This window comes from Pteropus alecto, unplaced genomic scaffold (genome assembly GCF_000325575.1).
Source record: "Pteropus alecto unplaced genomic scaffold, ASM32557v1 scaffold68, whole genome shotgun sequence".
Lineage (NCBI taxonomy): Eukaryota > Metazoa > Chordata > Mammalia > Chiroptera > Pteropodidae > Pteropus > Pteropus alecto.
The window spans coordinates 5,689,575-5,702,621 of NW_006441386.1; the positions used below are offsets into that span (position 1 = coordinate 5,689,575).

At 41.8% G+C, this 13,047-nt stretch overlaps 1 protein-coding gene and 1 pseudogene across 1 annotated transcript in view; both read left to right on the forward strand.

The window, feature by feature from the left end:
* The first annotated feature begins 3,071 nt into the window (after positions 1 to 3,071).
* The window catches only part of GTF2IRD2B (GTF2I repeat domain containing 2B), a 51,564-nt gene continuing 41,588 nt past the window's right edge, over positions 3,072 to 13,047 (forward strand). The window contains exons 1-2 of the mRNA XM_006918527.3: positions 3,072 to 3,526; positions 9,332 to 9,435. Of these exons, the coding sequence (XP_006918589.1) occupies positions 9,337 to 9,435 (99 nt within the window). The 5' untranslated portion in view covers positions 3,072 to 3,526; positions 9,332 to 9,336. The remainder of the gene's footprint in view (positions 3,527 to 9,331; positions 9,436 to 13,047) is intronic.
* LOC102895521 lies at positions 10,903 to 12,783 on the forward strand (annotated as a pseudogene).

Below are 13,047 nucleotides of genomic sequence, written 5' to 3' on the forward strand. Positions count from 1 at the left end.
AATGAAACAGAGGACTTAACACAATAAAGCAACTAAATCAGAGACATATACAGAATATAATTACAGAAATAAACTAGTCATAAAAAGACAAATGTTGTATGACTGACTCCACTTACATAGGAGGTATTTAGAGTGTTTAGAAACAAAAAGTAGAGTAATAGTTGCCAGGGGTTGGGGGGTGGGGAGTAAGAGTTCTTGTTTAATGGGTATGGGGTTTCAGTTATACCAGATGAAAAGAATTATGGAGATGAATGGTGATGGTTGCACTTTATAAAGGTATTGAATGCCACTGAACTGTACACTTTAAATGGTTAAGATGGTAAATTTGGTTTTAATATTTTTAAAAATTGAGAAAAAAGTTTATGGAGACTTTTTACATCCATGTTCATGAGGGATATTGGTCTGTGCTTTACTTTTCTTGTAATATCTGTCTGGTCTGGGTATCATGGCAAAGCTGGCCTCATAGAATGAATTAGAAAGAATTTCCTTCAACTTTTGGAATTATCTTTTTAATAAATATATTTATTTAGTTTCAAGTATAGTGTACATTGGTTAGACATCTATATAGTTCATAAAATGATCCCCTCAATTGCTCCCTCCCTCCCCTGGCCCTCCACCTAGCCATCATATTAATGCTAACTGCATTCCCTGTGCTGTGGTCCCCATCCTCGTGCCCAACTATCAACTACTAATTTGTACTTCTTTAATCTTTCATCCTATTATCCCAGCCCCTCAACTCCTCTCCCCTCTGGAATGATTTCTTTTTACTTTAAACTTCTGGTAGAAATCACAGTGAAGTCACCTAGGGCTGGAATTTTCCATGTGAAAGAGTTTTTATCTAAATTTCAATTTCTTTGATACAGGGCATTCAAATTATCTATTTCTCTTGAGTGAGCTTTGATAATTTGTCTTTCAAGGCATTTGTTCATTTCACTAAAATTGGAAAATTTTGTGTCAAAAACTTGCTCATAATTTTCCCTTATGTATTTTGCTTGTTTGTTTTTTAGTAGTTTCAGGTGAGAGGATAAATCCAATTTTTGTTACTACATTTGGCCAAAGCATAAGTTAGAATCTGTACTCTTACTCTGAGATGAAAAGTTATTAGACAGTTTTGAGCAGAGGAATGAAATGAGTTACAAGTTACAGAAGTCTTCCAGATGTTGTGTTAAGAATAATCTGAAGAGGGTTAAGGGTGGAATCACAGAGACAAATTAGTTATAATTGCAAGAGATTATGTTGATTTGGACTAGTATGATGATAGTAGTGATGGTGGTCAGAAAGTGGTTAAATTAGAACAGACTGAGTTGTCTGAAGGATTACTGCATGGTATGGGAAAAGTAAAGGGAGCTTCTAATGTTTTTGGCCTGAGTAACTGGAATAATGGAGTTCCAGTCATTGAGAAAGTGAAAACTTCAGGAGGAACTGGGGAGAGGGTAGGACATGTTATGCTTGGGATGCCTATTCATCCTCAAAGTGAAGATTTCAAAGTAGGCAGTTGGTTACATAGACTGGAGTTGGGGTACATGTTCTGGGCTGGAGGCACATACTTGAGAGTCACAATCTTATCAATGGTATTTAAGGCCCCAAGACTGAATGAGATCATCTAAGGAGAGAAGACAGGAAAGAGATCCAAGACTAAACCCTGTTACTGCTTTATGGGGGCCTGGGCGGGGGGCCTGCAATGGACTGTGGAAAACATCCAGAAAAGTAGGCAGAAAAACAGCCAATTGCGGTTTCTTAGGAGCCCAGAAGTATTTCAGAAGATGTAGTGATTGGTTATGTTAAATGCTGATACATCAAGTAATTCAGGCACTGAAAAATGACTATAGGATTTAGTAATGTGGAGCTCACTAGTCACCTTGGAAAAGGTTTTATGGAGTGGTGGGGGTTAACTGGAATAAGTTCAAGAAAGAATGAGAGGAGAGAAATTTCGTATTTGTGAATTCACCTACTCACTAAAATTTAATAGGTAAACCCAAAACCAATACTCGCAGTGCTTTCCCCAGCTTTTTGCAGGCACAGAGAGTGGCAAAAATTTTGAGTTGCCTCCAGCAGTTCCCAGCTGAGGTAGAACAAAGCAACGATTTTATTTGATTTTATTTCAGCTATGGCACTATCAACAAGTATCCTTTTCCTGGTCTGTTTAATGCTACGCTGTTCATATTTTTGTACTTTTTGTTGGTTTTGTTGTTTAAAATGTCCAAGTGTAATGCTAAAATATTTAGATTTCCTAAGCACAAGGCTCTGATGTGCCTTACACAGAAAATAACTGTTAGATAAGCTACCTTAGGCATGAGTTACAATGTTACTGGCCATGAGATCAACTACTAAATCAAACATATATATTAAATCAGGTGTCTTTAAACAGAAACACATAAAACAAGGATATGTATTGATATGGTCACAAAAATGTATTGATCAGAGCCTGGCAGAAACCTTGCTTTCCACCCTGGAAGCAGTGGTTCAGTCTCGCTAAGTGTTTGCTGCAACTTTATAGAACATAACTCCTCTGAATAAAAAGAATTAACATAACAGAAATATTTTCAAATCTTTTGAAAATGATGTCAAAAATGCAGATAATTGTTGAATTACCTTTGACAAGAGTTTTTAAAACAGCATCTGCTAGGAAGCGTATCTTTGATAGCCACTTAAAAATGTCAGCAAATTTGAGACATTTCTTTTTGCAAAGGAAATTGTGTATTACAACATATATTTACCTTTCTTTAGTCAAGGAAAGACAGAGGAATGAAAACGGTGCCTTCAATTGTATAATAGTTCTTTAAAATATGAAATAAATAAGGCATAATATCTTAAATCTGAGCAATGGGTAAGTGGTATCTGTAGCCTATTCTCCTTTTCGCATACTTGAAATATGAACCTGTAAATTAAATAACTCTTTTAACATTTGACTACTTGCTAAAGGGCACTCATCGTCTGATGTCCAGCTCGTAATTGGCTGGCTATGTCACTGACCCATGGAAAAGTCAAGACATGGTGTTATAACAAATAAGTCGACAGTTTTAAGGCAGCTTCACCGGTCACTGGCGTTGTGATCTCACTGCTCTAAAGCTATAGATTACGCTCCTGCTACAGTATTCTAAATAACAGCAAGAAAGCATGTCCACGTTTGGGGGCGGTGTCTAGGAAAGAGATCAGACACGTGCCAGCCATTCATCAAAGGCTGGAGATGGATGAGCAAGTCTGGCCTTCAGCTGAACAGGACAGGGAGCCTTCAAACAAACTCAGTGTGCAGCTAAACTGAATTCGACGGCACCGGAAACGGCAACTCCCACTTGGGGCGCTGCGGACACATGAGTTGAGGCTGCCTTCCAGGAAGCCAAAAAAAAAAAAGGAAAAGAAAGAAAAAGGAGGGATAGTGGGGAGCAGGGCCTAGGCCGCCGCCCACACGCCGCACCCTAGCCTCCTCGTCGTCCGGGCTGCTGCCCGCGGCTTTTGGCAGCTCGCTGGTAGCCCAGCCCTCGGACCCCAGTGCCAGGCGGCCGTTGCCCGCCGGCGGGGACCTCAGGTGCGTACCCCGCCCCAGCCGCCATTAAAAGCGGATGCTTTTCTTGGAACTTTCTTCTCCCGCGGGCCTGGTGAAAGGGAGGCCATACGCCCAGGCGCACGAAGGGAAGCGCCCCTTTCTCCACCGGCCCAGCTGGTCCCCGAACCCTGTTGCCGAGAGCAGGGCCCCAGGAGTGGGGGTGGGGCAGGGAAGCCCTGCTGTGGGGGCAACGGTCGCACGCACGGAGCGCGCATCCTTCTCCCTTCTGATTGGCTGTGTGGAGCAATGGGGCGGATGCTGCAAGCTCTGGGGCCCGGGGCCCGTGAGGTCACGCTCCGCCTGACGTGCGCGAGGCTCTCGTTCTGTGTGCGGACGTGTTTGATTGGTTGGGTGAGGGGGGCGGGGTCGCTGCAGTTGCTTGGTAACTGCCGGGCTCCGCCCCTCACATGCGCGTTACTGAGTACCCTGCGGCCTGAGTTTTGTTGTAGGTGTTGTCAGTCGAGCAGCCAGCGGCTTAGTTGGCAGAAAACCTATGCAGAGGCAGTAAGATTAGCCTCTGGCCCAGGTCTGAAGTCCATTATGGCTTAGAGATAAAGGGGAAAAAAGGCTCGTAGGTCTATTTTCTGCCCTTCAAACCCAATCTTTGCTATTTAGTAACATTTTTGAGATACTCCATAAAATTTCACTATTTCAAAGTGCATAATTCAGTAGTTTTCAGTTTATTCGTAGAGTTTTGCAGTCACCTAATTCCAGAACATTTTTATCACGGGAAAATAAACCCCATATCTTAATTAGGGAATCATTCTCCATTTCCCACCCCAGCCCTTGGCAACCGTTAATGTACTCTCTGTCTCTATGGCTCTACCTGTTCTGGACATTTTTTCCTGCGGATGGAATAAGGAGTCTTATGACTTCTTTCATTCTTTTTTAAGGCTGAATAATCATTATACGGGTATACCACATTTTCATTTTCCATCAGTTTATGGCAATTTGGGTTGTTTACACTTTTTTGGGCTGTTGAGAATAACGCTGCCATGAACATTCGTGTACACATTTTTGTGTGCATGTTTTCAACTCTTGGGTATATAACAAAGAGTGGAATTGCTGGGCCAAGATTTGTGTTTTAAGGGAGGAAATTATCATAATTTAGTTTCGTGGTGGTAATTTGAAGTAAACAGATGTCTAGATGTAAGTTTGGATATTGGCAAATTGGATACTGCTCAGAGCCGCAGCTGAAGAATTGAGCATCCTTTCTCCATTTTTCCACTTGGAGAGGAAGGCTTGATCTTATATGCCTTTAGTGGACACAGGGCTTGGCCCCAGCTGCGGCAGGTATTAATCTTCAGTGGCAGTTTGGAGTGAGTCACCATTCTCTGTATGTTGTTTAGCTTCTGATGTTTGCTGGCCAGAACTCTGGGTTTTTGCACACTCCCTCATCCTGGACAAGCTCTTTCCTTGTTCTCAGGCTGCAAACCTTATGCGCCTTCACTCTGTTATCTCTCCAGTTGTTGACTCTGTCCTCACGTGCCCTGGACCATTTCAAGGATGTCTGGCTTTTGTTTTGCCTTTATTAACTGCTCTTCTGCCATGTCTGTGCAGGTCTGTCTCACTTGAGAGTGCAGGCGGTGCTCAGTATGTTTTTGGTTATTGTTGTTGTTTTAATTTTTATTAATTTATTTGGCTAAGCTAAACTTCTCAACTATATTAATCATTTAAATTTGTTCAAAAAGATATGTTATTCTAGTTTTCTTCCATTCTCCTTGGTCATTCTAGAATAGAATACTTTGCTGTCTTGAATACTTTGTTGTTATTCTTTTTAAAAAATGTTTTCAGTTTTATTGTGGTATAATTGACATACAATATTATATTCATTTTCGGTATACACCATAGTGATTTGATATATGTATGCATTGTGAATGATCACCACAGTAAGTTTAGTCAACATCCATCACATCACATAGTTTTATTTCTTGTGATGAGGACTTTTAAGATCTACTGTCTTAGCAATTTTCAAATATACCACACAGTATTGTTAACCATAGTCACCATGCTGTACATTACATTCCCGGGACTTATTTATTTTAAACTATAAGTCCGTTCCTTTTGACTGCCTCAGTACATTTTTCTTGAATGCTGAAAAGATTACGCTTGAGTTTGTAGTTTCCATTTACTGTAGGCCTGGGCTGAGCTGTGGAGAGGGTGGTACCTCAGGAACTTGTTAATTAAAATTAAGGCCTCAGAGACCTGAAAAATTAACCTTTAGAAAGGAAAACCTAGGAACACTTTAAAAAATAAACCAGGCCTATATTTCAAGATTTCAGAGGTTTGATAAATGAAATGGATGATATTCCAAATGATGAAGATTGTAAGTGATGGAAATGAATTGTAGATCAAGGATGGGCAAACTTTTTCTGTCAAGGTCTAAATAATAAATATTTCAGCTTTGGGGACATGTGGTCTGTCACATTCATGCAGCCTTGCCTTTGAAGGAAAGCAACCATAGACAAGATGTAAACAAATGAGTGTGTCTGTGTGCCAATAAAACTTTATTTACAAAAATAGGTGGCAGTCTGGATTTGACCACAGACTGCAGATTATTGACCCCTGTTTGCTTTTCAGTAGCAAAATATGTTGAAAAAGCGAGAAAGTCCTCCAGGGTTGCTGGGAAAACTATGAGATTTTAGGGTCTTTTTAGTTTACATATAAGTTTTAAAAGCAAAAAATTAAGTATTATATAAAATCTGTGATCTAAATGAACGTTGCTGGTGCTTTAGATTTTAATAGAAAAGTAGTTAATTACCTTATAGACTGCAAGATTTTACTCTTGTGGTATAAGCCATCATCGTCAAGGATTTTTAGCTTTATTAGAATTCAGTGATTTTTTTTTTTCCTCAGGGTAGGAAACACCAATTTGGCGTATAACCGTGTTTCTCTTGTTTTTTTTTTTTTTTTTTTTTTTGGCATTACTTTTTTTCCCCAGCTTTATTGCAATATAATAAACAATTACTTGCTTATATTTATATTGTACAATTCAGTAAGTTTTTTTTTTCAATTATAGTTGGTGTACAATAATAGTTTCAGTTGTACGACATAGTGATTAGAGATCTATATAACTCACAAAGCAATCACCCCAATAAATCTGGTACCTCTTCCCCCTTACAATTTATTATAACATCATTAACTATTTTCCTTATGCTAACGCTTTATATCTCTATGTCTAATTTGTAACTATCCATTTGTACTTCTTAATCCCTTTGCCCTCTTTTGCTGTCCCCCCAACTCCCTTGCCATCTAGTAGCCCTCAAAATATCCTCTAGTCCTATGAGTTTATTTCCATTTTTGTTGTTGTTGTTGTTTATTTTGTTCTTTAGATTCCACATGTGTGTGAAATCATGCAGTGTTTGTCTTTCTCTGTCCTACCCACTTCATTCAGAATATGCATTGTGGCCACACCTATAATTGTGACCTCTCATTAAGTCCTTACAAACCAGCTTTTCATGCAGTATTGACATATATCATGATTTCTAACATGCATCATCCAATGAAGTAGTTTAGGTGTATAAAAACATGCATGTTTAAATGCTAGATTCACGTGTAGTGTTGTGAGATGCTCATGCTGAGAGGCCCCAGAGAACTGAGACCATTTGAGGGGCTAGCATATTCCAAGCTCTCTTCTCATGCTCGCTCCTAAGTCAGGTGTTCCTATATCAGAATAGAAGAAAGTGCCTGCGATACTTAAATAGCTGTTTTTCTCATTTCATTTTTTCAGCTCAACCATGGTTAAACTCTCATAAGCTGAATGTATGTATGGCATGACTCCATTGTATCTATTATTTCTCAATTCTTTCCTTAGAGAAAATTTCAACAAAACCTTCCTCTAAAACACAAAAGTAAATTGCTTGATCAATATCTATTAGTGCCAGTGGCAAAGATACTGTTTCTGTCAATTACACCACTGTAATCCCTAAGAGGACCGTGATATCAAAACTCTGGTTTTCAACAGAAAATAAAATAATAGGCTGAACAAAACTAGGTGAAACTCATAAAGATTGAATGATCGTTTTGACTATTTTTCTTCTTCCTGAATAAACAATGCAGACATAAATAATATTTGAGCTCATATATGAGTGTCCCAGTTTGATTGCTTTTTGGTCTGCTTCATAGAGAGACCTCTGAGCTTAAAGGTCATTTTAAGGACATACAACGTAATATTCTAGTGATATTTTTCATTTCACAAACCACCCACATGGAAACATTTTATAGTGCATCCTCCAGACACTTGAGAGAGAAGGGAGCACTATTACTAATTTCACCTGCAATGCATAGTGAATAGAACTGTCCTGGCTGGGACTTGCGGTCACCCTAATCATGGGGCATCTGCCCCTGCAAGGTCCTTTATCTAGGCTCCAAGCGGTCTTCCATTTGCTTGTCTGCCCCTCCACTGCGGCCCCAGTCCCTGCTCTACCTTGAATCATCTGCACAACCCTGAGCAAGCTTCCTCTCCATTCTAGGTGCTTGCATGGAATAATTTTTCCCTTAGAAGGTGTGTGAGTATTAAATTGGATGATCAGAAAAGCACTGGCACCTGGTATGTGTTTACTGAGTGTAATTTCCTTTTTCTCCATCCAACCTCTCTTTGATTTCATTTGATTTTTTGAAACAGCCTTACTGAGATAAAATTCACGTACCACACAGTTCACCCATTTAAAGTGTACAGTTCAGTGGTTTTTAGTGTATTCATAGAGTTGTGTAGTCATCATCACAGTCAATCGGACGGCAGAGGCTACATCAGCCTGTACCCTTTAGCTACCCCAACCCCCACCCCTCAGCCCTAAGCCACCATTGATCTGTCATTCATAGAGTTGTGTAGTCATCATCACAGTCAATCCTGAAACTTTTTCATCATGCTAAAAAGATACCCTGTACCCTTTAGCTACCCCACCCCTCAGCCCTAAGCCACCATTGATCTGTCTCTAGAGATTTCCCTATTCTGGACATTTTATGTGGATAGACTTACATAATATGTGGTCCCCTTGATTTTAAATTGAGGGGGCTCAGAAAAAGTCAGAGGTGAAGGTGGTTGATTTAGTGTTTCCTTCATAGCAGAGCCTGAATGCAGGTCACTGGTGTCATAGAGCTGGTTAGTGGTCTTTGAAACCCACAACCTGGCTCTCATGGCTGCTGGTTCTGTGGGGACCAGCACGTCATGCCTCATGCTCTGTAAACTTATGTCACCAGCCTGGCCTGCTTTATTTCTCTTTTCCTTGCAAATATCATTAAGCCAGCTATGGCAGGGGCATGACACATCGGCAAGTATTTATTTTGCATGCTTTATTTCAAAAATCTCTATGGTGTTGGAGAAACTTTTTCAAAGAAATTTCTTAGTGCTAACTTGATTTAGAGTTTAGCAAAATTTAGAGTAAGCTTTTATGCAGCAGAAGTCCTAGCAAAAAGGAAAGAAGGAGTTCTCTCTTCCATTCAAACCCACTTATCTCTCATGTGTCTGGCACTGCCATACTGAAATCTGACAAAACATCATCGCATCGGTAAGGTTCATTTCCTTACCCATCTCATCTGGGAAGTAGTTAACTTGAATTTATTTTGTGAGGAGTTGATGTCTAGGTTTCTTGAAAGAGACATCATGTGAAAGTTAGCATTACTATACAGAGAACTTGGGAAAACTATTTAATACTTTTACATGTCAGTTTCTTCAACTCTAAAGGAAGGTTTGGAGTAGATCATCTGTGAGGACCCTCACAGCTGTAACCTTATGTTTAGCAGGACACTGTGCATTTCTGCCATTCACTTTCTTCTTCTCTTGTACAGGGATCATGGCCCAAGTAGCAATGTCTGCTCTGCCAGTCGAAGATGAGAAGTCTTCAGAGAGCAGGATGGTGGTGACATTCCTCGTGTCTGCTCTTGAGTCTATGGTGAGACGGCTTCACAGTTCTATAAAACGTTCTATGGTTGGATCACTGTCGAAATAACAAAACTAGGAAACACTTCGCTGTCATTTTTAATGTTCGCCTTCAGTTTTGCATCCTATCTGTATGTGCCCACCCTTCTTTACAGAGGATAATGGGCTCATCAGATAACTTTTTAAAATTATCTATTTTTGTTTTTTGTACATTATTGATATGATATTAATTTAAGCTTTCCAGATCTGAAAATTTACTTGAGGAGAAGGCACCTGTGTTACCTTGTTTGAGAATATTTTTTTTGTCTAAATTCAATAATAACCCACTTTTATGTATCTGTTTACATACAAATGTAAACTTTACCTTGTGGGTGAAAATTTTATGGTAAATTTACATAACCTCAAAATAGCTTATCACAAGATACTTCTTGATTAAAAAGGGAAAATCAGTAACTTTATAAAAGTGAGGAAATCTGACAGATACCCCCTTAATGACGTGATCAAAGCGAACATCAGCAGTAATGGGACAGACTGACATCATGTGCCTCCTGACACGCTGCACTGAGAAGAAGCAGTACCACTTCTGTGGCATTCCTATCAAAAACATATAACCTGAATCTCATGAGGAAACATCAGACAAACCCAAATTATGGGACATTCTACAAAATAACTGGACTAGACTTATATAAATGCCAATGTCATGAAAGACAAAGAAAGGCTGGAGAGCTGGTCTCGATGGAAGGAGACCGAAGAGACAAGACACCAAATAGAAAGTGACCCTGGATTGATTCCTTGACCAGAAAAAACATAAACATAGATATTTATTTTTATTTTTCTATGAAGAACATTATTGGGCCAATTGGCAAAGTACCAAACTCAAATATACAAACATAACTCATACACACATGCACACACACACACACACCCCTAGACCCAACATATTTCAACTGTAGAAAACCAAATATAAAGAGAAATTTTGAAGGCAACCTATGATAAACTAGATAATGATCCCCAAAGATAGCCATATTCTCAACTCCAAGCCTGTGAATGTTGCATTACCTGGCAAAAGGAACTCTAGAGATGTGATCAAGTGAGATGGGGAGATTATCCTAGATTATTTGGGGATAAATAAAACTTTTTTTTTTCTCTTAAAACTTGGAATACATTTCAAAAGAAAGCATCAAGATCTATTTGAAGAGAACTAGAAATATCTTAACCTAGAACTGATCACATTGCTTTATTTCACAAATATTCATGAAGTGCCTCCTACATCTAGGCCCCTCTTCCAGGCACTGGGGCCACAAGACTTGAGAAGACAGATGAGCTCTCCCTCACAAAAATCCATCCTACTTGGAGAGATAGACAGTAAGCAAGTTCTGTGTGTGCATGTTCGTATTAGTAAATATAATAAATATAAAGAAAAGGAAGGTAAAGAAACAGGTTTAGGGAAGAGAACAGATAGTGAGATGAACAGACAGTCATGGAGAAATTATGCAAAGACCTGGATGAAGTGAGTCATACCAGTATCCCGGGGCAGAGTGTTCAGAGTAGTGAGAACAGATTGTGCAAAGGCCCTGAGGTGAGAACAAGTTTGTTATTTTCAAGGACCATCAAGAAGTCCAGTAATACTGGAGCAGAGTGAGCAAAGAAGTGGTTAGAGGTAAGGTTCAAGAGGCACATCTGAGGCTGCCTGCGGACCCGCGGACCGGTGGACCGGCGGACCCGCGGACCAGCAGACAGACGGGCCCCCCACCTCGCTCCCTCCCTCGCTCCCTCCCGCGTGGCCGGCTTCCTTTTGTCTTTCTGGGCGGCGGTGAGTGCAGGGCCGGTGTGGCAGCTGCGGGCGCTAAGAGGCCTAAGCTCCTAACCACCCTTCCCAGGCAGCGGCCTGCGCGCGAGGAGGGCATGGTCTAGTGGCCCGGACAAGGACGCGGAACCGGCCCCGGAGGTTCTGAGCCCTGCTCCATCTCCGCCTCCACTCGGTCTTGGGCGTAGGCACCCGCCCCCGTGGGCCAGCAGAACAGCAAGCTGCGGCCCGAGGCGCAGCAGGACCTGCGTGAGAACACGGAGTTCACGGACCACGAGCTGCAGGATTGGTACAAGGGCTTCCTCAAGGACTGACCCAGCCACCACCTGCCCGTGGACGAGTTCAAGAAGATCTACACTAACTTCTTCCCCAACGGCGACACCTCCAAGTTCGCGGAGCACGTCTTCCGCACCTTTGACACCAGCGGCGATGGCACCATCGTCGCACTGAGCGTCACCTCCCGCGGCAAGCTGGAGCAGAAGCTCAAGTGGGCCTTCAGCTTCTACGACCTGGACGACCTGGACGGCAGAGCCTACATCAGCCGCAGCGAGAGGCTGCAGATCGTGCAGGCTATTTACAAAATGGTGTCCTCGGTGATAAAGATGCCAAGGACGAGTTCAGCCCGGAGAAATGGACAGACAAGATCTTCAGGCAGATGGACACCAACAATGAAGACAAACTGTCCCTGGAGAATTTACTAAAGATGCCAAAAGTGACCCCTCCATCGTCCGGTTGTTACAGTGTGACCCCAGCAGCGGAAGTCAGTTCTAGGAAAGCCCACGTCTGGACAGTTACAGGGAAACAGGATCGTCTCACCGTTTAAGCTTTAATTGCAAGAGTGGATGCCTCCTCAATCATTCCCGCTCTCCCGGCCCAGGCCAGGTGACACGTGGCACCTGCCTAGCCCTGCGGTTGCACTTCCCTCCTCCTGGCCTTTTCCCACCACCTCCCCGGTCCCTCCAGGGTGTCTAGGGCATCCCCAGGGATGTTTACATGCAGGGCTCAGTATTCTCACTTTCAGGGCACCTCCCTACCCGCAGGAAAGAGGACACAGCCAAGGACACTAGTGGGACTTTCTAACATGGCACCAAAGCCAGCTAATTTATTTCGTGACTGCAGGTGACTCTGCAGGTAAGGAGGGGAGAAAAACAGAGGGAGAGTAGATGATGGCAAGCCCTCCCCATGCACAGCACCACCTAGCTCATTCGTTTTCTCTGACTAAAGCCACTGGCACGTTTATATATTATGGTCTCCTTTCTTTTAATATATAAATTATACATATGGTGAAATGAAATGTCACTTGTAGGTCCCATACTTAATGCCTCGATTGCCTTTGAAGCATGGTTCCCTTGTGGCCTGTGACCCCTCCAAGCCTGGTTATTTTATGGTATTTACGCACTCAATCTGCCTGTTTCAAAAGGAAATGCATGCATGCCCATTGCTGTGGAGACCCTCCATGCAGGTAGTGAGTGATAAGGCATCTGTGTAAGGTTTGTCCTCCTGTTGACTGTTCTGGCATTTCCGGTATTAAAATGATCAAATTAAAAAAAAAAAGGCACCTAGTTGTCAGATCATATAGAGCTCTGGACTTCTTTCCTCAGTGTGGTGGGAACCACCACTGGAAGGTTTTGAGTGAAAGGGCGATGTGGGGGAATGGCGCTTTTGAGAACAGAATCAACATGAAACAAGAGTGGAAGCAGGGAGATCAGTTAGCAGGCCGTGGCTGTGGTTTGGCTAGGAAATTTCAGTGTCCTAGTCTAGGGCAGGAATGGTAGAGAAGGTAAGAAATGATCTGTTGAAGGGAGAGTTAATAGAACT